The 24,488-nt window shown below is 47.5% G+C and overlaps 2 protein-coding genes and 1 non-coding gene across 3 annotated transcripts in view; all 3 read left to right on the top strand.

Moving 5' to 3' along the window:
* The window catches only part of LOC138978297 (uncharacterized), an 86,483-nt gene extending 74,110 nt beyond the window's left edge, over positions 1-12,373 (top strand). Inside the window, exons 49-60 of the mRNA XM_070351018.1 lie at positions 183-297; positions 1,232-1,485; positions 1,865-1,979; positions 2,650-2,879; positions 3,447-3,561; positions 4,034-4,227; positions 5,511-5,625; positions 6,891-7,120; positions 8,010-8,121; positions 8,879-9,180; positions 11,614-11,725; positions 12,142-12,373. Coding sequence (XP_070207119.1) covers positions 183-297; positions 1,232-1,485; positions 1,865-1,979; positions 2,650-2,879; positions 3,447-3,561; positions 4,034-4,227; positions 5,511-5,625; positions 6,891-7,120; positions 8,010-8,121; positions 8,879-9,180; positions 11,614-11,725; positions 12,142-12,373 — 2,126 coding nt within the window. The remainder of the gene's footprint in view (positions 1-182; positions 298-1,231; positions 1,486-1,864; positions 1,980-2,649; positions 2,880-3,446; positions 3,562-4,033; positions 4,228-5,510; positions 5,626-6,890; positions 7,121-8,009; positions 8,122-8,878; positions 9,181-11,613; positions 11,726-12,141) is intronic.
* A 309-nt stretch (positions 12,374-12,682) lies between these two features.
* LOC138978206 (uncharacterized) overlaps positions 12,683-24,488 on the top strand; it is a 34,674-nt gene continuing 22,868 nt past the window's right edge. Inside the window, exons 1-6 of the mRNA XM_070350906.1 lie at positions 12,683-12,687; positions 21,010-21,257; positions 21,862-21,976; positions 22,570-22,982; positions 23,591-23,705; positions 24,031-24,278. Coding sequence (XP_070207007.1) covers positions 12,683-12,687; positions 21,010-21,257; positions 21,862-21,976; positions 22,570-22,982; positions 23,591-23,705; positions 24,031-24,278 — 1,144 coding nt within the window. The remainder of the gene's footprint in view (positions 12,688-21,009; positions 21,258-21,861; positions 21,977-22,569; positions 22,983-23,590; positions 23,706-24,030; positions 24,279-24,488) is intronic.
* On the top strand, positions 13,878-13,996 carry LOC138951194 (5S ribosomal RNA). The gene has a single exon (XR_011451045.1). It is a non-coding gene; the product is annotated as a 5S ribosomal RNA (ribosomal RNA).

Here is a 24,488-nt window from a genome sequence, read left to right as displayed (position 1 = left end):
TGTGGCACAAAGCTGCACATGCCCATGTGTGTGTTGTTTAACTTAGTCTTTAGATAAATGCATACACACGTACATGGCGTCCCTTCTAGCGTTTCTGTGCAGTTGTGTATGTACCTTGTAATCTATTTCCTGGCAGCGAACAGGCATGTTAAAGCTTTACTGTTTTCTGTTCATGCCCTCAGAAGCTTGTGTGTACAAGGGCACGGTGTACACCCAGGGGCAGCAGTGGCAGGACGGCTGTGACCAGGTCTGTGTCTGTGAGGACGCCACCACCAACTTCTACCGCTGCTCTGACAGGTGGGAACGCTAGCCCTTTCATTTGACTCTTCATCCCTGCTGCAACAGTGTAACCCCCCTTTTAAGACCCCTGAACAGGCGCAATGGCCTAGTGGATAAGTTGCCGGCCTCCCATGTGGAAGGTCACTTGTTCGAATCCCGGCTGCGCCTGGTGGGCTAAAGGGTTGAGATTTTTCCGATCTCCAAGGTCAACTTATGTAAAATCCCATTAGTACAAAAAAATGTGTGTACGTGGGAGTTTCACGCCAAGAAGAAGAAGACCCCCCTCTCAAATATTCTGTTTTTAACCTCTGTAAATTTACCCCCATTTTAAGACTCCATTTTTGCTGAACCTGATTTTCTGAGAATTTTGTTAGGTCTTAAAAGACGGTTCCACTGTAACACATTTGTGACTTGCAGAGAGATATGAGTACAGTGGAACCTATTTGTAATGACCTTCCAAGGGACCCACTAAGACTAAGAGTGGTTGATATAGACAGGTGGTCGCTATGGAAAGGTGAACTATACAGAAGAAAAACTTGACTGGGAGTTGTCGTTGTGGGCAGGTGGTAACTTTCAAGAGGTGGTCAGATTTAGGTTAAGGGTTAGATTTATAGTTGTTATTGTTCTGACACTGCTTGTGGTGGTTTTTATTTTAAGGGATATGTCCAATTACACACACAAAAGTCGATTTACATAAATATGCTTCAGACAGACACTGGTACAGTATCCTATTTGAGTTACTTCTTAACTTTTTTGGTAAACAGCAAATTTGTTGGCTTCTATTGTTTGTATGGTTTCAAAAACAGTGTACACAATTGTCTGTAAATCATCTTTTACAAGAATAGGTCTTGTAGTAGCTAGTTCACAGTACTGCTTATAGCTCATAGGAGGTTCTTTCAGACCAGGTTTCTGTCTCTTGAAAGATAATTATTGGAGAAAACTTTGAACACAGGTGTGTGAAGTTTGCCAGTATACCTCCCACCTGCAAGCTGGTGCCGGACTCCAGGGACCCCACCTGCTGCAAGGTGCCAGACTGCAGCACGCCCGGCAACGTCAACGTGACTGGACACACTGGTGTCATCACTGGTCAGGGCAAGCCCCCCACCCCCACCTCCGGACAGCCCACAGTGGCTCCTCCTCTTGGCTCCACCCTCCACCCCCCCACCACAGGGCCCGATGTTTTGCGTACACCTCAGCCACCTGCTGGTCAGTATAGCTATGCAGTGGAATCCCTCTTTTCATCCTTTTGAGGGCCCCGTTTTCTTTGACTTTCTGTTGTTATGGTCTGTTTCTCCATTTTCAGATCTCATCCATTGAAGACTTTATTTTCTCAGCTTTGGGCTGGTCTTAAAATGTGTCAATTGTAGTTGCAAACATTTGTTTCCCTTTTTGTGCTGTGGCCATAACTGTACTTTCAACCATTCATCTTTTAGCTTAAACCCCATTCCATTCCATGCTAGTCAACAAAATATCCAGTTTATAGACATCTCATTACTTTGATGGGTTAAAATTTTCATTACTTTGATGGGTTCGCTGGTACTTCTGAGGTACATTTGTGTTAATTAAGCATTGACTTTGATTTCAGATGTGTGTGTGTACAATGCGCGGGCATACACCCAAGGTCAACAGTGGCAGGATGGCTGTGATTTCAACTGTGAGTGCGTGGATGCCAAGCTGGGACAGTACAAGTGCACCGACAGGTACAGTTCTCTACATATCTAGCTGCCATTTTACCTTCTCATGGTCATGACACAAAAATTGAGTCAAGTCTGCTGCAGTAATATTAAGGATGTTAATTGTCATCTCGCCTCCTGTGTGCGTTTATGCTTCACAGGAAATGTTGCGGTTTTGTTGAAAAAATGTCAGCAGTATCCATCCCTAACTCTTACCCTGGCTTCGTTTTTGTCTGCTTTCTTGGCTTACAATTTCCATGTACGCTTGAATATTTGTTTGTGTCCTTTATGTGTGTGTGGCCGTTGTTTCTTATACCCTGTCATGAAAGCTGGCATAAAAGCAGGTGACACTGACAGTACAAAACTTCTGTTTTTGTTTTGATTGTTCAACTGTCCTTGCTTTGTTATTGGTCACTTTGCATTGCCAACCCTTTCATTGTTTTCTTTTAGTGTGTTCTTTACACCCAGCCACCTGCACTTATGGCAGAATGACCGAGGTCTTTTACGTGCCACAGTGGTGACACAGGGGAGGAAAATGGAAACCATCTTTGAGTCTGCACATAAAGTTGACCCGTGTCCGTCCCGGCCTGGATTTGAACCTGTGACCCTCGGATCACTAGTCCAGTGCTCTACCAACTGAGCTACACGGGCCCCCTTTGTAGCATTGACAGAACTTTGTTTTGTTTCGTACCTTCAGGTGTCCTCGCTTCCCCCAGAACATCGCTTCGTTCTGCAGCATGGAGCGTGACCCAGACGATGCCTGCTGTATGAAACCAGACTGCAGTGCTACCCCCACGCCACAGCCAGACGTCACGCCACAGTCAGGATCCACGCTGACTCCACCCCTCACCAACGCCTCCACCGTGGCTCCGCCCTACGCTAACACTCCCTTCCCTACCCTCCACCCCACCCTGGTGCCTGGGCTTCGTGAGTGCTGTTTTTGAGTTTAGTTCTTTTTAAGTATGCATGAAAACTTGAACAGGGCCCCAGATGAAAAGGTGAGGTAGGGGTCGTGCTTATCTCAAAATGTTGCGTAAATGATGCCATTTTTTGTAAAGGCCATATGCATTTTTTCGTACCAATGACACAAAATAGGTCTTGTGCGTCAGGCGACAAAAATTACTCAAAGTGAAGGCAAACCCTGGCTGATATTACTGTAAAGATTCTTTTCATTGGAAGTGAGGGAAAGAGCAAAAGCAATCAAGCTTTATGCTGAACAGTGTGACTGACATCTTGTCCACATTCATTTAGTATCTGTCTGTCTCAGTGGAAAGAACCTGGAAACTAAATTGTGCATTATTTTTTCATCAGAAGTGTTATGTTTGAATGTAAGATAACTTAGTTGTCAGTTGTCATATAGATAGTCCATTACTTTGTTTGTCTGTTGAAGATAACTGCTTTGTACTTTAAAAGGATGTGCATATATGTCTTACTCAAGTGCCGTATGGATCACCACACTAAAAAATAAACTTGATTTTTTTTCTCCCCCTGTAGAGTTCTGCGTGTACAAGGGCATCCCTTACAGCCATGGCCAGACGTGGAACAATGGCTGTGACAAGACATGTCGCTGTGAGGACGTGGTCACAGGACAGATCAACTGTGATGACAGGTAAGCTGTTGTGAGGACTTTGTCGCACATTCTATGGAGTGGGCAGGAAGAGAACTGAATGGCAAGACTACAAAAAAGAATTTTTTTTTTTTTAACATGGGGGTACGGATTATGGAAGACAATGTATTGTTTTTGCAACTATCCCAAAACATGTCTGCCATTACAGTGGTACCTGCAATGTTAGGCCCCTCCAATGAGAGAACACCTCCCTTGAAAGGACACTTTTTCTTGTCCCTTTGTTATTTCTACTAAAAATGTACCGGCCATGCTAGCCCACCTGCAAAGATAGGGCACTTTTGGCTGGTCCCAAGGGTGTCCTTCATCACAGGTTCCACTGTAATAATATAATTACATGTAGATATAAGTTTGTCGCTTTGGCTGTTGTCAAAACTAAGTTAGCAAGCTGTCAAATGTGTACAACTTTGTAAAGAATCAAACCTGCATGTCAGAATGTTATCTTTTCTCTTCTCAGATGCCCCAGTTACCCCAACATTGCTCCATCTTGCCAGCTGGTGACCGACCCCAAGGACACTTGCTGTCAGGTACCAGAGTGTAAACTCCAGCCCAACACCAGCAACCACACCCTCATCATCACGGGGCCCACTGGTGTCATTTCTGGCACATCCCTGCCGCCTAACCACCCCCGCGGGCCTCTGACCAGAAAGAGTAAGTGATGATACATGTATTAGTTTCGGTTTGTGTTTGTTTGCTTGATTTTTCTTGTTTGTTTCTTTGTTCGGTTCATTGGTTTTTTTCTTTGTTTCTTGTGTGTATGTGTGTGTGTGCATGCATTGGTGAGTGAGTGTATGTGTGTGTGTGTGTGCATGCATTGGTGAGTGAGTGTGTGTGTGTGTGTGTGTGTGTGTGTGCATTGGTGAGTGAGTGTATGTGTGTGTGTGTGCATGCATTGGTGAGTGAGTGTATGTGTGTGTGTGTGTGTGCGTGTCTTTCTATTTTTGAGTCACTTGAGAAAAAGTGACTCTATGTAATCGGTCAGTGTTAGTCTGTCCGGCCGGCCGGCCGTCCGTAGACACCACCTTAACGTTGGACTTTTCTCGGAAACTATCAAAGCGATCCGGCTCATATTTTGTTTAGTCGTGACCTCCAATGACCTCTACACTTTAACGATGGTTTCGTTGACCTTTGACCTTTTTCAAGGTCACAGGTCAGCGTCAAAGGAAAAATTAGACATTTTATATCTTTGACAAAGTTCATCGGATGTGATTGAAACTTTGTAGGATTATTCTTTACATCAAAGTATTTACATCTGTAGCCTTTTACGAACGTTATCAGAAAAACAAGGGAGATAACTAGCCTTTTCTGTTCGGCAACACACAACTTAACGTTGGGCTTTTCTCGGAAACTATAAAAGTGACCGGGCTCAAATTTTATGTGAACGTGACTCCCAGTGACCTCTACACTTTGACGTCTGCTTTGGTGACCTTTGACCTTTTTCAAGGTCACAGGTATGTCTTGAAGGAAAAAAATTGAAATATCATATCTCTGAAACTATTCATCGGATTTGATTCAAACTTTATAGGATTATTCTTTACATCAAATTATTTACATCTGTATTGTGTTGTGAATAGCAATTTCTTCCTGTCCATCTGATGCCTCATATAATATTCAGAACTGCGAAAGTGACTCGATCGAGCGTTTGCTCTTCTTGTTCTTTTATTTGTTCATTCGTTCTTTCGGTTTTTCTTCACTTGTTCTTCAACCGCAGAAGTGAATAAGACTATCCAGTCACTGCAGCTTACTGTGCCACAGGGTGGATACTATCAATTTCTGTATCAAACTCTCCAAGAACTTTCTACGCATATCAAATTCTTTATTCCCACCTAAGAACAAAACTATAAGTTTTGACAGACAGGCAACCATGACATTTTCAGAAGCATTTTTGTCTTTTATCTCATCTTTTCATTTCATAACATTTGTTGCTTTTCCAGACGTGTGTATCTACCACGGCCACACTTACCAACAGGGAGAGGTGTGGGATGATGGATGCACCTTCACCTGTGAATGTGTTGATGCCACTCAGGGAAAATATCTCTGCAAAGAAAGGTACAGTTTGAATTCTGCCACACAGATTGAGGCCCATGAGAATAAACTGATCATCTTTTGAAATACAGTATTCGCAAACATACAAACTCTCCTTTTTGACTCACATGCGAAGCAAAAGTGAGTCTATGTACTCACCCGAGTCGTCCGTCCCTCCGTCCCCCTCGTCCGTCCCCCCCGTCCGTCCCCCCCGTCCGTCCGGACGAAAGTCCGGCCGTCCGGAAAACTTTAACGTTGGATATTTCTTGGACACTATTCAGTCTATCAGTACCAAATTTGGCAAGATGGTGTATGATGACAAGGCCCCAAAAAACATACATAGCATCTTGACCTTGCTTCAAGGTCAAGGTCGCAGGGGCCATAAATGTTGTCTAAAAAACAGCTATTTTTCACATTTTTCCCATTTTCTCTGAAGTTTTTGAGATTGAATACCTCACCTATATATGATATATAGGGCAAAGTAAGCCCCATCTTTTGATACCAGTTTGGTTTACCTTGCTTCAAGGTCAAGGTCACAGGAGCTCTTCAAAGTTGGATTGTATACATATTTTGAAGTGACCTTGACCCTGAACTATGGAAGATAACTGTTTCAAACTTAAAAATTATGTGGGGCACATGTTATGCTTTCATCATGAGACACATTTGGTCACATATGATCAAGGTCAAGGTCACTTTGACCCTTATGAAATGTGACCAAAATAAGGTAGTGAACCACTAAAAGTGACCATATCTCATGGTAGAAAGAGCCAATAAGCACCATTGTACTTCCTATGTCTTGAATTAACAGCTTTGTGTTGCATGACCTTGGATGACCTTGACCTTGGGTTGGGTCAAGGTCACATGTATTTTGGTAGGAAAAATGTGTAAAGCAGTTCTTAGTGTATGATGTCATTGCTAGGTTTAGTTATTTGACCTTGACCCTGAAGGTCATGTCAAGGTCAAGCATGTGAGTCGTATGGGCTTTGCCCTTCTTGTTTAAACTCTTATTGCACTAGAGCAAGAATCTCGCTTAAAAAATAAGATGAGAGGAAAAGAAAGAAAAAAAAGGAATTGACATGATTATTAGAACATCAGCTTTGCTTTAGTCCAACACATCTAACATGAATACGGTACTCCTAGCCAAAGCTCAGCATCTTAGACAATTCTTCTTTGTATGTTAATTCTTACACATTGAAACTGCACACGTTTCTCCCACGCAGCTCTCTTTCTCTTTCGTCAACAAACTCTGCTGATTACATTCTATACTTCCTTCCCCTTTTTCTCCGCAGATGTGAGCGCATTGTTCAGATGCCACCAACGTGCACCATGATTCAGGACCCGTCAGACAAGTGCTGCCAGATGCCGTACTGTGAGCCCTGGCCCCCCGTGGTACCCACAGCAGAGCCTGGCGCCACCCCTACAGGCCCCACCCTTATGCCTGGCGCCACCTCTACAGGCCTCACCCTCATCCCTGGCGCCACCCCTACCGCTGGGCCTGCTATCACGCCTATTCCTAACTGTGGGTGGTGTTGTGACTGTTGTAGAACATTGTAGAATACAGTGGTACCTGCGATGTGAGGACACCTCCACGGGAAGGACACCTATTCTGTTGTCCCTTTATCTATAAACCATATGGAAATATGTGACCCACCACCACGGAACGAGTCCCATGCCACCTTTGCATGATTTTTATATATTATTACATTTTCTTACAGTTTTTTTAATGCTCTATCCAGTGGTGAAAATCAATTTTGAAAAGAGCAAAAACTTTGCGACCAAGCCTGTGACCAAGGTGATCCTCACACTGATACCTAACAACCCCCGGACGTATATTAGGCCTAGCGCAGAACCGAGCGAGGTGACATTCGACTCATTCTGTGGTGGAGGGACACATATACCTGTCATGACAGGCAACCTGCAATCTAGAGACACTTTTGGTTGATTCCATGGGTGTCCTTTCATCACAGGCACGCCTGTCTATATGAGGAGGAAAAAGTTTTAGTATGACATGTGAGAGCACTCCATGCTAACTGGTTTAAAGAAGGGCAATGATATTTTTCCTTCAAGACTTTTTACGTTTACGATAGGACAAGACTAGACTATTTCTACTCGGGCAAAAATGGAATCACATGTGTGTAGAAGGGTAGTTCGATAGATCATTTTGCCAGTAGCAAATAATGACACAACTAAAGACTTGTTATGTAAAGATTATGTGGAGTGATTGTACTAAATATAACAAGGAAAAAAAATGCAGCATGTCTTCCCTGTGAGTGAGGGAAAAATATGGTAAGAAAATGAGCTCTGAAGTTTAATTTGGATGCAACTTTGCAGCCGAAAATGGTTAGGAATCTTTTGCTTCAGTGCAGGTGGTAGTACCGTGATAATTAACGTCTTGTTCTACATTTCAGTATGCATCTACAATGGCCAGGCATATCGCCAGGACCAGGTGTGGTACAATGGATGTAACTCAATCTGTCGCTGCGAGGATGCTGCTGCAGGATTCTACAGATGTCAGGAGAGGTTGGTTATTAAACCATTCGCTGCTTGTATGACGGCGGGTAACTGGGTAACTTGCTTTAATTGGCAACAAACCGTTTAATAAACAACAAAGAAGAAGAACAAACAGTTCTCTATACAAACATTAACATAAGAAAAAGAAAACCAGAAAACTGTGTGTGTGTGTGAAGGTTACATTGTAAATTGTCAGTTCAGGTAAATACAGGTAATGCTTTGTATACAAATATTTACTGCCAATGAACAGGTTAAGTTTTCTTTGCTCAACCTCCCTTATCCCACTCGCAGATATTATACATGCTTATTTTCCTTCTTGTAGAAAATAAAGAAGAAAACAAAGATTGTCTAACTGAATCTGTGTATGCTATGTACAAAAAAAAACCCAGGATGAACTTCATATTGACAGAAATGTTTCTGCGTTGGCTATGTTCTGTCTTGGCCCTTCGTGGTCGGCTGGGCGTTAAGCAAACAAACAAACAAACAAACAAAAGACTATGTTCTGTCTGCAAATGTTTCTTTTTTCCTGGAATGCTATACCTCCCTCTAAATTGTAGTTACCCTCAGCCTCAATTAGCCTTAGTCCCAGTGTCTCTCAACCTGTTGTTTCTGATTGAGGTGCGCATATTTGACCGTTTCAAAGAACAATTTCTCTGAGCTTTTCCTTTTGCTGTCATACGATGTCAGTACAACGCCACATTGCTTTTCAGGAATGAAAATACATCTATGATTGAGAAAGTTCAAATCTATCTCTTTCTGATTCCAGGTGCGCCCGCTACTCCCCGAGCCCTAACTGCGTGATGGTGCCTGACCCTCAGGACCCCTCATGCTGCGAAATACCTCAGTGCCCTCTGGTGACACCCACCGCTGGACCTGGGGCCACGCCCACCCCGGGTATCATCAATGTCGGCACCCTGAAACCTGGACAGATTGTGGGAAATGGCAGAGTTCCCACCCCCATGCCCACCATGGCACCAACCGCAGGGCCGGATGGTTCCACGGTGACTCCCACGCCTTTGGTCGGACCTGACGGCTCCACCATTATCCCCACTCCCGCTCCGACCTCAGGTGAGGCAGAGAATGGCTGGAGTACAGTTGAACCCCCGTTTTTACGCGCTCTGCTCTGGGCTGTTCTTTCTGCTTCTGTCCAGCTGTTGCCCTGCCTCTTTAGTTCTGCCTCTGTGTCACCTCCTGTGTTTCTTGTCCTTCCTCTCTTTCTCCCTCCCCCCCCCCCCCCCTTTCTCCCCCCCCCCCCCCCCCACCTAAAAATCTGATCAAATTAGAAAGTCTTAAAAAAGGAAGGAGCCTTAAAATGGGGCTACATTTACAGAAGTTATAAACTGACAGTCTAAGAAAACTAGAGTCTTATAAAAGGGAGGGAGTCTTACATTGTTGGGTCTTAAAAGGGGAGTTCCACTGTAGTACAGTCGAACTCGCTTAAGACGAATCACTGGGGATCGGGAAATAAGTTCGTCTTAACCGAAATTCGCATTAAGAGAATTGATTGATTTTTTTACTGTCACAATTTTAGAAGTAAAATTTAAAAAGTCGTGTAAAAGCATGTACATGCACATTCTGATCAATCTCCGATTTCATGGTGTCCACCAGTTCTGGTGCATGTACTACCCTGGCCAAGTTTCCTCTCAAGACATCAAAGAGACCGCCCCATAGATTAAACTCCCCATAGGTTAAACTCGGTCACTGACCCGGGTGCAGGAAGTGTTTCCTCTCTCATATGAAAGGGGAACCACCTCTCATAGCTAAAACTGGGTCAATGACCCCTGGGAAGAAGGTCAGTGTCTATAAAGAAGGCCACCCAGCCATCACAATGGACCTGCCTTTGACCTCGCCTCACAGCAGATCCTTGTAGCCTTGTGACTTTTAGAGACAAAGCGGCTCTGGGGCGATGAAAACGCGTTTGTTAAAAGAGGGGTTCGTTATGCAAATGATATGATATGTCGATCTCGGGACGAGTTTAAAGATTTCGCCATAAGCGTGAGTAAATTACAGACATTATGCATGCTTGGGAATCCAAAAAGTGCTCGTTATAAGCATAAATTCGTTACAAAGAATTCGTTTCAAGCATTTTTTTTAAGCATGAAGAAAGAGGTATTCAGTTGGGAACTTAAAACTAATACGTTATAAGTCAAAATTCGTAACTAGCGTGTTCGTTTTAAGTGGGTTCGACTGTATATAAAGGAGAGTAAAGGATCAGTACATGTAGCAGTCCTCCGTTCTGGGCGCCTATCAGAGGTCCTAGAGTCAGCTTACTGGCGCTCGGAGGACATTTTCATCAACTTCTATCTTAGAGATGTTGCTGGAACACGACAGGATGGCAGTTCTGCCTTGCCAGCGTTGGTAGCGGCAGGACAGGTTCTCTATTCTTGATATGGTGAGTTCCCCCCACCTATAGTAGCAATCTGCTATATGTAAGTTGGGATAAGATATGTAATTTAATCAAAAATTTTAGTAATACATTTTCATTTGATTAATATACTTACCCAACTCACATCGTTTATTCCCTCCCGCCTCCCTGCTATTGGGGTTATATCTATCTAAAAAAGGAAGTGAGTTGCGCTTCGGTTAGAAAAAAAGACAAATGGCGGCATATGCGCGCGCATAAGGAAGACGGACTCAGTATTGGTCTGGCCTGGATACCAGTATGGGTATTGGTCACTCTTTTTTAAGAGTTGTCTCCCTTGTTACCAAGGGGACGCGTACAGCATTACCAGCACTGAACTAGGGTTAATTGCTATATGTGAGTTGGGTAAGTATATTAATCAAATGAAAATTTATTACTAACATTTTTGATTAGTTAATTTTGATCAATGTTGGTGTCTGAGGGGGTCTTGCTACCCAGTTGATAGAGCACTGGACTTGTGATCTTCTGGTCACAGGTTAAAGACTAGGACGGATGTGGTTCAACTTTATGTGATGACTCAGAGACGGTTTAAATTTCACACTCATGTGTCACCGCCGTAGCAGGTAACAAATCTCAGTCACTGTGCCAGAAGTGCATGTAGCTGATTACACCTAAACATGCGCACACCTGGGTAGTGCCACTCTTGTTGCTGCTAGCTTTCCACAGGGAGGAAGCAACGCACATTTTCCAGAAATGGGACGATAAAGTATGAAATAAAATAAATTGAGAGGGAAAAACTCGAGAATACTGTTGCTACTTGCAGTATGCTCTTGCTTCTGAGCACCTCTGTTGCTGCACTGTGATGCTGATCAGTAACTGTCACAACCACCCCCACCTGCACACCCCATGCCACTCCCCACCCCTCACCCCCAAGAAGTAATATTTGGCAACTCTGCTATCTTTTCTTTCCTGTCTCTGTTACTCCTAAGTGCTGTACTCACATATGTGGCATCTGACTGCAGAATCAAACAGACATGTATGTTGGGGGTTTTGATAGCAAAGAAGAAGAAAGTATTAGTAGAACAGAATTTGAGCAAGTGAAAAATGAAATGTAGCTGTGAACATTGTTGAATGTGCAGGTTGTTACTACAAGGGTGTGACATACCAGGAGACGCAGAAGTGGGAAGATGGCTGTGACTTTGTCTGCGAATGCCTGAATGGCGCCACTGGCAGATACGCTTGCTCGAAGAAGTCAGTGCTTTTGAACTGTTTCAATGTTGTTTTTGTTTGTGGTGTTGGTGGTGGTTTTGATGGTAGTGCAGTCATTGTTAATTGTTAGCGTTGTTGCTGCCACAGTTGTTTGTACAGCTAAATCTATTGATAAAACCTAGTGTTTTTTTTTTAAACTTTTACATGCATATGACCTGAAGGAGTAATAGCTTTGTTGTTGTTTTTACAGCTGAATCCACTGATAAAACCTAGCGTTGATGTTTTTTGCATGCATCTGACCTGGAAAAAGCCGTAGCTGTATTTGTTCCTTGGTTTTTGTTGAATTCAAATTTTGTGAAGATGATGCTAATGCCGTATCTTTTTGATTACAGAAAAGTTTTTTCTATCTTGGACACCTGCAACATTTAATTAACGACAATGCTGTGTGTTTTGCCCAGGTGCCCCATTCTTCCACAGGTGCCGGACAATCGCTGTGTGCAAGTGCAGGACCCCAAGGAGCCATGCTGCATGACGCTGTTCTGCGACCTGGTCAACCCCACCCCTTTCCCTAACGGCACCCCCACCCCCTTCCCCAACATGGTTCCTGGCATGAGCTACCCCACCAACATCCCCACCGGTATTCCCACGCCGGGCCCAGGTGGAATACCTCCTGGTGAGTGTCTGTGTTAACATAGGTTTACAAAATGTTATTGTCCAATATAGGTATACAAAAGGATGGACAATTTGTTTTTAGCGCCACATTTTCCAGCTCAATTTCTTACTGGCGTATTGGTATGGTCTGTTTGTGGAAAGTTTTGGACTCTTTTTTCTCAAAATGTCATCGCTAGAGGGTTCTATTGCAGTTCTAGTTTTATCTGCTTCATGACATGTTGTTAGACAGGCTTTGATTGTATCTGTGACTCTAAAAAAATTTCAATTTGCTCAATTTCTCCAGCTTTGGATCTAATGGAGGTTAAATGTACCGTAGTAAAATGGTCCATGAGGTAAGGGTCTTGTATAAATAGTGTTGTAAATAGAAATGTTTTTGGGATCTTTGCTTTGCTGTTTGTATTTTCTGAATCTTTTTCGCATATTACAAGTATGCTGTAGTTTGAAATAAAAGTGTTGTTTCTGAATGACTAAGTGTTATTTTGAAGTTCATGATTAGAGGAAGTTCAAATTAATGTTCGACCTATACCTGTGTGTCAATATAACACTTACCTCGACAGTACTATTCTTGCACATTATCTATTATAGGCCGAAAAAATTGGACAAAACGCTGAGTGGGTACAATTATCTCCCATAACCATGCGCCACCGTGGATCCCAAGCACTGTCCGAGTGCTTCCCCCTTACAGGATGTAGGTGGCGCGTCCTCTTTCTTTTTTCGCGCGTGTCAGACCGGCTGTGTTTCTGCTACGCTCCCGGATTATTTTGGACTAAGAGGCTCCTTTTCTGTGTGGACTATCACCTGTTGGATTATTGTGTGTTATTCCACTTCTGGCTTGAGGCTACGTTGTGTTTCCTTCAACTTGTGCCTCCGTTTTTGTGTGGCGGACTCGGCGTGCCTCCCGTCCTACTTCGTGGTGACCGGTCGTCTGCTTCTCGTTTCGCCGCATTCACTTGAGTATTGACCTAAATTTTCTTTGAATTTTGTTAATTCTCGGTCTTTAAGGGTACGTACAGGGCGAGGTAGGATGTCTCGTCCTGTTTTGGGCTCTGGTTCTACGGAACCAGAGTCTGCCGGGGGCAACCCTTCTCCGGGCGCCCAGCGTCATGTTTTACGCACGGAGAAGGGGATCTTTCGGCGCTCCGACTCTCCCTCCCCAAACGCTTTGCGTTTGCGGCGAGGGAGGGCGGAGAAAGCCTGTTTGAGCAAGCTCAATGCGAGCTTGCTCAAACAGGCTGGGCTTGAGCCTGGGACTTCGGGCGGGGCTGCGCCGTCGAAGGTTCGGGGAAGGTCGAGGGGAAAGAAAAAGCTTCTTTCTCCTTCTCCTTCAGTGGAACAGGCTTCCCCCCCTTCGACGCCGTTGTCCGGCCCTCAGTCTCAGGCTTCAGCTCCTCCCGGTTTCGAGCCTGGGGGGAAGGTTTCCTTCTCCCCCCTGGCTCGAATCCGGGGGCAGGTCGATTCCCAACCCTCTTTGGGGGTTGGTGAATCCGATCTAGGGGCTACTGGAGAGACTCAGGTTTTGACAGCCAACGGCCATACCACGTTGAAAACACCGGTTCTCGTCCGACCACCGAAGTTAAGCAACGTCGGGCCCGGTTAGTACTTGGATGGGTGACCGCCTGGGAACACCGGGTGCAGTTGGCATTAAAATCTTTCTTTTTCCGGTGCCTCTCCTGTGCCCTCCTCGGTTTCCACCGCTGTGGAAGCCAGGAGGGACACGGGTCCTCCTCTGAACTCCCTCGCTGGGTCGTCTGCTGCTGTTTTGACAGTAGTTTCGGCCTCCTGGGGGGGGAGATCGGAGGAGATGACGGGGTCTCTGAATTCCCTCCCCGCTGGGGTTGGGATGCGAATTGACCCCGTTCAGGGCGGTCCTGTGGGGGCAGGGGTTTCAGGCTTCGTGCCTACGACCACTGCTACTACGGTTCCCTCTGACGTCCGTGTGACTGGTGGCTGTCCCTCTTGAAACGCTCCGGCCGACTAGTTACTGGACGTGGAGGTGTTCGACAGAACGTGGTACTTCTGTCGAATGGTCAGGGCGACGGGAACATTGTTTCTGTTGCTCAGACCGACACCTCCGACCGGACCGTCTTGACCCCACGCCATTCCTTAGCGTCTGGTGTTCGGGTGACGGATGGTCCGGACCAAGGGTCCGGAACGTTCCAGGCTTACGGGTCGGGATCGAACCGGACCCACGGGTCCCGACTGGACTTGACCTCAGGGTTTGGTCCGGACGGGACCCATGGTACGGGACCGTACCGGACCTTAGGGTCCGGTGCGGGACAGTACCTCTGGCCCTTGCCGGACCCCCCGGACCTACGGGTCCGGATGGTACGGTACGGGACCAGTGGTTCGGTCGGGACCGGACCACCCGACCACCTCTGTTGGTCTGGGTGGTCTGGCACCGAACCGGAACACACCGGACCACCGGACCTACGGGTCCGGATGGTACGGTACCGGACCAGTGGTCCGGTCGGGACCGGACCACTCGACCACCTCTGTTGGTCCGGGTGGTCTGGCACCGAACCGGACCATGCCGGACCTACGGGTCCGGATGGTACGGTATGTCCACGTCCGGACCGAGCCACCCGAACACTTCTGTGGGTACGGATGGTTCGGTACCGAACGGGACCTCCGGATGGTACGGGACCGGACCGAATCTACGGGTTCGGATGGTCCGGTACCGGACCAGTGGTCCGGTCCGAGCCGGACCACCCGACCACCTCTGTTGGTCCGGATGGTCTGTCACCGAACCGGACCATACCGGACCACCGGACCTACGGGTCCGGATGGTACGGTAGGTCCACGTCCGGACCGAACACTTCAGTGGGTACGGATGGTTCGGTGCCGTACGGGACCTCCGGATGGTATGGGACCGGACCACAGGACCGGAACACCGGACCACCCTACCGGATCGGTCCGGACCACCCGACCACCTCTGTTGGTCCGGATGGTCTGGCACCGAACCGGACCTACGGGTCCGGATGGTACGGTATGTCCACGTCCGGACCGAGCCACCCGAACACTTCTGTGGGTACGGGTGGTTCGGTGCCGAGCGGGACCTCCGGATGGTACGGGACCGGACCGGACCTACGGGTCCGGATGGTCCGGTACTGGACCGGTGGTCCGGTCCGGACCGGACCACCCGACCACCTCTGTTGGTCCGGATGGTCTGGCACCGAACCGGACCATACCGGACTTACGGGTCCGGATGGTACGGTGTGTCCACGTCCGGACCGAACCACCCGAACACTTCTGTGGGTACGGATGGTTCGGTGCCGAACGGGACCTCCGGATGGTACGGGACCGGACCGGAACACCGGGCCGGAACACCGGACCACCCTACCGGACCGGTCCGGACCACACTACCGGCCGGTCCGGACCACCTCTGTTGGTCCGGATGGTCTGGCACCGAACCGGACCTACGGGTCCGGATGGTACGGTACGTCCACGCCCGGACCGAACCACCCGAACACTTCTGTGCGTACGGATGGTTCGGTGCCGAACAGGACCTCCGGATGGTACCGGACCTACGGGTCCGGACCTACGGGTCCGGATGGTCCGGTGCGGGACCACCCGACCACCTCTGTTGGTCTGGATGGTCTGGCACCGAACCGGACCATACCGGACCACCGGACCTACGGGTCCGGATGGTACGGTATGTCCACGTCCGGACCTAACCACCCGAACACTTCTGTGGGTACGATGGTTCGGCACCGGACCGGACCACCTTACCGGACCGGATCGGCACCCCCGACCGGACCATTTCTTTTCTGATCAGACCCGATGGGTTCCTGTTCAGTCTATAAATAGCGGGGGTTCGTTGGCTGGGCTGACCCAACAGTCGCAGGGTTGTTGTTTTTCTCCCCCTTCGGCTGCTGGAGACGTTTCGTCTTTGGGGCAGGGGTCTTCGCGGCCTCTTGCTTCTGTGGGCGTTTCTTCACAGCCTGCTTCATCGCTTTCGGCTCTTCCCCCTCAAGCTCCCTACACTCCTGCTTTTGAGGAGTTGTCGGGAAGTGAAGAGGAGAGTGAGTCGGAGGACGATAGGGAGGAGGATCAGGGTCGCCCTGAGGTTAACACTGATCCTCTACCCTTGCCGGTTTCTGATGGAACTTCCGAAGCTATGCTTCGTACTTTCCAACAGTACATGACAGACATCACGCGGCGTCTTGACGTCACGGATGCCTCTCTTAAGCGTCTGTCGTCTAGTGTTGACACACAGGACGTGGACCCGGGGTCTGAGGACGAGAGGCAGGAGGCTCGTCCTCGCACAGCTAGAAGGACGTTTGAACAGTTTCAGGACGTCCTTCCCTGAGACGCCCTCTCGTCCTTTGAGTCCGCTTCGGCCCGGGCGCGGGAGGCTCACGCCGCGTCTGCCGGCGGCTCGTTTTATGAACGATCCGTCCGCCGGCAATTCGCGTTCCACCCTAGTCTTAGTGCCACGGTGGAAGCGGCAGCACATCGCCTGAGGAGTACAGATTCACGTGTAAACGCGACCTATGTTCCTCGGGAGGACGCGGGTTCAGTGCCATGCTTTCCTTCGGGAGGCGCACCTCCACTGTTTCCTCGTGTCCAATCTGTTTCGTCCCTCCCTTTTCCCTTTGACTCTCGAACTCTCCCTTTCCAGACTTCGAGTGTTTAGGGTGGGGCTGACGGTGATGTGTTCGTTGGGGAGGTGCCTTCGGTCAAGAAGGTGGAACTGAGCTCTGCTTCGTTCCACAATCTTGAGGCCACCGTTTCTTCCACAGTCGAGGCCCAATCACAGGCCCTGACATGGATGAGCACGCTGTCCACACTGTTGGACCCTCCCGATCGGGCAGAGTCCGATTCCACTCGGGTCCTTGACACGGTTCGAGTGGATCGGGCTTTGCATGCCGTGCGATCGTGCGTGACGTCTGCGGCAGAATTGGCCATTGGAACACGGGTCCACTTTATTGGCCCTGTTCCGTGATCATTTTCTGCCTACTTCTATAGTGCCTCCGGATATGAGGAAGAGTCTGAGGAACACGTTTCCTCAGCCTTCTTCCCTCTTTCATCCGGACACTGTTCGTTCTGTGGTGGAGTCCACACGCCAGAGGAACACTGATTCTCTGATGGTTGGCCTCGCTGCTTCGGCGACGGCGGCGGGGAGTAAGAGAAGTGCTACAGTCACCTCCAGCTCCCAGCCTCAGAAGAAGAAGAAGAAGCCAGTTTCACTGCCTCCTTCTTCCTCCTCTTAGGCGCCTGTTGCGTTCCCAAGCAAGACGAAGGGTGCTCAGACAGGTAAGGGGAAGCAGCACCACCAGGGGGGGTGGTCGCAAGCCTGCGCCTGCCCGCCAGCAGAATTTTCAGTGAGTCCCGGCCCTACGTTGACGCCCCCTCAAGTTGCCCCTCTTTCGTCCGTCGGTTCCCTTTTTCGGGCCCGCGGCATGTGGGGCAGACTGGTCTCCAACCAGTTTTTCTTGAGGGTGGTGTGGTCGGGGTTTTCTCTACCGCTGTCGTCACAACCTCCATTGTCCACTCTACCCTGGACGTTCCCCCCTCCTCGAGACCCTGCCAGATGGCAGGCTCTTCAGGACGAGGTGAACTCGTTGGTCGAGAAGAAGGCGGTCTACCCCCTTTCTCGGCCTTCTCCGGGGTTCTGCTCCCGCCTGTTCACCGTCCCCAAAAAGGACGGCCGGTTCAGGCCGGTGTTGGACCTCTCCACCTTGAACTTGTACCTTCACAGGTGCAAGTTCAAGATGGAAACCCCTTCGTCGGTCCGGTTGGCCATCCGGCCAAACGATTGGGCCATGTCTGGGACCTCCAGGATGCTTACTTCCACATCCTGGTGGCCCCGGGGTACCGACATCTGCTCCGGTTCGTTTGGGAGGGCACAGTGTTCGAGTTTCGGGCCCTCCCATTCGGCCTGTCCTTGGCCCCTCTGATTTTCAACGGGGACAACAACACCACATGCTTAGCTTACCTTCGCCACCAGGGGGGCACCAATTCTCGGTCCCTCTCCCTGTTGGCGGAGGAGATTCTGCTCTGGTGCCAGACCAATCAGGTCCGGATGTCAGTCCAGTTCGTTCCGGGGAAACTGAACTCCCTGGCCGACATTCTCAGTCGGGGCGATCAGGTTCTCTCCACAGAATGGACCATCGCTCACAACGTTCTACAGCGTCTGTGGGCAAGGTGGGACCGTCCTCTGATCGATCTGTTCGCAACTCGATTCAGCGCTCGGCTTCCCAGGTACGTCAGCCCCTTTCGAGACATGAATGCGTTCCACTTGGACGCATTCACTCTCTTGTGGAGGCTCCTCGATGATTACGCCTATCCCCCGACATCTCTGATTCCGAGGGTGCTGGCAAAATATCTGCAGGAACGACCAAGACTGATTTTGGTCGCGCCTTACTGGCCAACAGCTCCGTGGTTTCCAGATCTTCGCGGTCTCACCCACGTAGACCCTCTACCTCTGGATCTGGACGGGGGAGGTCTGCTCCAGCCTCGATCATGCCTCCCTCATCCACGTCCAGAGAGTCTGTGCTTGACCGCATGGCTCTTGTGCGCTCCAAACTGCTTGCACTAGGATTGCACAAGAGTTCAGTAGAGTTTTCCTTGAACGCTAAGAGGCGATCAACTAATCAGCTCTACGACTTAAGCTCTCCGCTGGAGAACTTGGGCCACCTTCGCCTTGTCCAAGGGGATAAAGCCGCTTTATCCCTCAACACAGGACTTGGCCAACTTCCTGGTGGAAGTGTATCAAAAGAAGAGTCTTTCTTCTAAGACTCTTCTTGGATACAGATCTGCCATCGCTTCCACGATTGCGGCCGCTACTGGTCGCAGACCTGAACACTTGATCAGGTCCTCCCTCATCGCTAATGTCCTTTCGGGTATTAGCAATGCAGCGGTGTCTAAACCTCGGGTTTCATTTCCCAAAGGGGATGTCTTTCTGGTCCTCAAACTCCTGCGTAGCAATGAGTTTGAACCCCTGGCAGGCATCAGTATCAAGTTGCTGATTTTTAAGACTAATTGTTCCTCATCGCTTTAGCCACTTGCCGTAGACTCAGTGGTATTCAAGCTTTGAGTGGCCTGGACTTTGACATTGAGTTCACCACACAGCAGTGGTTGCCAGCATGGTCACGTCAGTCTAAGGTATGTTTCTTGGGTATATTTTCTTTTACGGTAGTACTGTTCGAAAATTGCCTGGGTATCTTAATCCTTGGATTTAAGTGATTTTGATTAAGGAGTTTAATACTCTACATATCACCCTCACACCACTCTGGTATTCTGTGCAAGAATAGTACTGTCGAGGTAAGTGTTATATTGACTGTAAGGCTTCTTTTTAAGCCTACTGTCTATATGATACTTACCGAGACAGTACTATTAGAGTTTCCCTCCCGCCTCCCCTCTTGATATGTTATGGGCTTTTTGAGGGTCTGCAGCTCATAAAGAAAGAGGACGCGCCACCTACATCCTGTAAGGGGGAAGCACTCGGACAGTGCTTGGGATCCACGGTGGCGCATGGTTATGGGAGATAATTGTACCCACTCAGCGTTTTGTCCAATTTTTTCGGCCTATAATAGATAATGTGCAAGAATAGTACTGTCTCGGTAAGTATCATATAGACAGTAGGCTTAAAAAGAAGCCTTACAATTACTGTAACTCTGCCTTTGAGTGTAGTCGAGACCTGTACAGAACCATTCTTCTGTCAGACCTGTCGACAAAAATATGGATTAAAGAAATTGTCAACTTTCATCCTCATTTGTCTTACTTGATGATAATGATAATTATAATAAGGATATTTATACACCGCAAATTCTACTATAGTGCTAGGCACTTTACAATACTGAAAAATAAGAATATAAAATACAGACACGGATAAACAATTCTTCCCGCAGTGGGGCACTGCGGTTATGAAATTAAAAGCCCCTCCTGTTTTTGGAACCGCAGGAGCTTTCTAGTTTGCTGTTAGGTAGATTTTTGGTTCCTCTTTCCTGTCATGCTCTCTTTTTCTTCATGAATTCTTTTCTTTTTTCTGCCTTCTTGCTCATTCACCTGTATTTTTTCCAAAAATCTCTTCTCTTGCCGCTTGTCTCGCGATTCATGTATAGTTTAATCTGTTAGTGTTCTGATGTAAGTCCAGCAGTAGATAGGTTAAGCCTATTTTAACATACTGGAAACTGGTAATCTTCCAGTAGGTATTAATTTAGTTTTACTAAAGCCTGCTGGGACACAAGTAATGGGTTAGTGCATTTGTAAACAGGAATCGCTTGACAAGTGGCCCCCTTCATCCCCCCCTTCCTCGTCCTGATATGGCTCTGCGTAGTCGGCTGGACGTTAAGCAACAAATAAACAAACAAACAAACAAATAAACAATTCTGTACAAAGAAAAAAAAAATTAAAGAAGACAAGAACATTAAATCAAGAGACCTTCCTGCCACAGTGGAACCCCCCTTTTCAAGACCTTCATAAATCTGGGAAAATCAGGTCTTAAAAAGGAGGGAGTCTTAAAATGGGGGTACATTTACAGAGGTTATGAACAGAACAACTGAGAATACAGGGTCTTAAAAGGGAGGGAGTCTTAAATTGGAGGGTCTTAAAAGGGGGGTTCCACTGTACATACACAAATAAACAATTCTGTACAATGAAGAAAACACAAAAGAGAAGAACACAAACATCAAGAGATTTACCTGCTGCAGGTGCAAGAGCTACGGACAGCTGGACAAGGGCTGCGTGTTGAAGGTCAGCCCTGACGACAGCTGCTGCCTGGTACCTGAGTGCCCCCTGCCCCCACAGCTGGTCACCCCCAAGCCTTTGCCAGGTGTCACGGGGTCATCCCTCCCCAACACCTCCTACATCTACACTGGCGCTAGCAAGGGAACGTTCACTGGAAGTGGAGGCGTTGGTACACCCACTGGCACCTTTGGCTCAAGCACTGGATTTACCAGTAAGTGCTTTATCAATGTGTTTATCTCCATACACCCACTGGCACCTTTGGCTCAAGCACTGGATTACCAGTAAGTGCTTTATCAATGTGTTTATCTCCATACACCCATTGGCACCTTTGGCTCAAACACTGGATTTACCAGTAAATTAAGTGCTTTATCAATGTGTTTATTTCCACTATCATCTCATTTTTGCCATTTAACGCCAATGTTTATTGAAAAAAATAATGAAAGGCCTGCTTAAAAGTGCAGATTGGAAAGCAAATGTTATTGTGCAAATGACTGAGTGTCTCTAAGTCTTCTTATTAATTTTTTCTTGAGTGTATCTGTGAATGATTCTGGCTGCAGGAGTTATTTAGACTTGAATAATATAAACTTGAATAGTAGAAAGGAATGTCAAAATTGTGTAATATAGGACTATTGTCATGAACTGTCAATCATACTGTGGCAGACCACGGACTTCACCCTGAAGACCTCATTGACATTTTAGCATGGCCAGGAATGCAGAAGAAGAAATACCTTACCTTTCTGCCCGCTTTAATGATTGCCCTCTCGCATGTACAGTGCAGCAATGTCAATCATACTGTTATTTGTTTGCCTGCATAGATGGATGTGTCTACAACCAGACACTGTACAATCAGGACGCGACATGGCAGGATGGCTGTGACTTCAACTGCGTCTGTCTGGATGCTCTGCGTGGCAAATACATGTGTACCGACAGGTGTGTACGACACTGCTAAAGCTGAAAGCTGTTTATTTCATGCGCTAGTGTGAAGCCAACTCCACTGCTAGTGCGGATACACATGCTTTTTGAAATTCCCTTGAGTCGACTGGACTACAGCTTGCGTTCTGTTCTTATTTTAGTGCAGATATTCATGGGTTTTTTTTAGCGAGATACAGGATGATGTACATTTGATGTTCCTGATTGGGGTTGGGGAGGCTGCAGGTGGCATAGAGGGGGGGGGGGGGGGGGTGAGGGTGGTTGAAAGGGGGAGAGAAGGGGTCCGACATTTTGAAAAGTATCCTGCAGTATGTTACAAAATTAGATAATCTTCTTCTTGTTCATCAGAAAATTAGAAAAATAAAATCTTGCTACAGTGGAAAAAAACCCTTTTAAGACCTTAAAAAATCTGAGAAAATCAGGTCTTACAATTGAGTGAGTCTTAAAATGGTGGTAACTTTACAGAGGTTGTGAACAGAACATCTAAGAAAACAGAGTCTTGAAAAGGAAGAAGTCTTCAATCTGGGGGTCTTAAAAGGGGGTTCCTCTGTATTGTCAGTGTTCATCTCACATTGAGCCTTGTTGTTGTCCAGGTGTGTGTCCTACTACTTCCTTCCACCTGTATGCACCATGGAGCAGGACCCAGCCGACACGTGCTGCAAGCGGGCTCGATGCAACCCCCCTACCTCATCGCCCCCCACCACCACCCCTATGCAGGTCTCTGGTCAAACAGCCACCGGTCCCTCTGGCACCGGTTCCACAGTCAGCCCCGTCGGTACAGCCACCAGCCACACCGGAACAGGACCCATCATCAACATCACCCCTCAGACCCCGCCCGGGTACACAGGAACGAAGCCATCTTCTGGGTCTGTGGGAGGAACAGTGACATCCCACACCGGAACCGGTCCCATCATCAACATCACACCTGGCATACCCACTGGTCTCACTGGAACTGGAGCCAGCGTTGGCTTTGTTAGCACCCTCTCCAGTATTACCGGCGTCAGGGGTAAGCGCTGTTTAGTTTGTGGTACATTTTGGACAAAGCTAGCATTCTCTCTGGAGTGCATTTTGACCAGAGATTTTGTTATCAGTTGCGTTAAACTTGTGTGATTACATACAGTTTTTGATACAGCAGTACCCGCGATGTGTGGACCCTCCCATGAGAGGACACCTCCCTTTAAAGGACACCTTCTCTTGTCCCTTTTTATATTATCTCTACCAAAGTATTCCTGTCATGAAAGGCCAACTGCAATGAAGGGACACTTTTGGCTGGTCCCAAGGGTGTCCTTTCATGGCAGGTACCACTGTACCTCTTTCTGTGCTGCCATGTCTCATGCGCTCAAGAACAGCTACACATTGTTATAGGGCCAACTGAAAGTAGAAAGGAATTTGTAGAGACTTTAGTTTGACCCTTTTCTCTCAATATCTAATATATAGCCAATACACATTGCAGATGATGTTCAAGGGTGTTCACTGCTTTTTGTTTTACATATTTTTTTTAACGTTTTTGTTTGTTTAATTAGCAACACCTTTACCTTTTCAGTTTATGCGTGAGATCTGCATCACAAGGTAAAATATCTATCTACTGGTATGTTTTTTTCTGTATATATGCAGGGTCTTGTGTGTACAAGGGTCTGATCTACCATACGGGAGACACCTGGGAAGATGGCTGTGCTCTTCGCTGCACCTGTAATGATGATGTGAAGGGCCTGTACACCTGTACTTACAGGTGAGTCTGAAAACTTGGATTCGGTGCAGAAAAATTGGATTCGGTGCTAAAAACTTGAATTTGACTGGTGCTAAAAACTTGAATTTGACCTATGACTATGCAACCTTTTTGATTTTCATGGAAAGACTTGTCCGGACATGAAATTGTTTATAAAAAAAGAAAACAAACAAGCGGGCTTAGAAACAAACAAACAAACAAACAAACATGAAAATAAACTTAACATAAAAAAAAACCAGAAGCATAAAAACAAAACAAAACAAATCAGATCAAAAACAACACCGACAAACTACCTCTCAAGGTTTTGATCCCTGCGTGTAACTTTCAGGTGCCCAGCGTATTCAGGCCTGCCCAAGTACTGTCACCTGCAGCCTGACCCCAGTGATGCTTGCTGCAAGAAGCCGATCTGTACTGTGGAGGGTACGCAGCTGGTGCCCGAGATTGGAGGCACCCCTACCCGATCGCCCACACTGGAGCCGTCCATCACCAACGTCATTCCTCTGGGTACCCACACCATCATCTCTGGGTCATCCCGCCACCCGGGAGAAGGCACCCAGACCATGTTTGGTGGACGCTGTAAGTGGGGAGTCAAGAGTGTTGTCTGTTGTTGGGACAGTGATACCTGTGATGTGAAGCATCAGTGTTGTCCCCAGACTCAGAGAACAAGAGGTTTAGTTTTACCTGGATTGAAAATATGTATCGGTCCAAATGTCCCGGCTTTAAAAAAATGGTTCAATCAGAAGACATCTTACATTTGAAAACTATCAGATGGTAGAAGGGCAGAAG

The sequence above is a fragment of the Littorina saxatilis genome, linkage group LG1, assembly GCF_037325665.1.
Source record: "Littorina saxatilis isolate snail1 linkage group LG1, US_GU_Lsax_2.0, whole genome shotgun sequence".
NCBI lineage: Eukaryota > Metazoa > Mollusca > Gastropoda > Littorinimorpha > Littorinidae > Littorina > Littorina saxatilis.
Note: the sequence above shows the minus strand (reverse complement) of the source record. Positions and strands in the feature narration are given on the sequence as shown.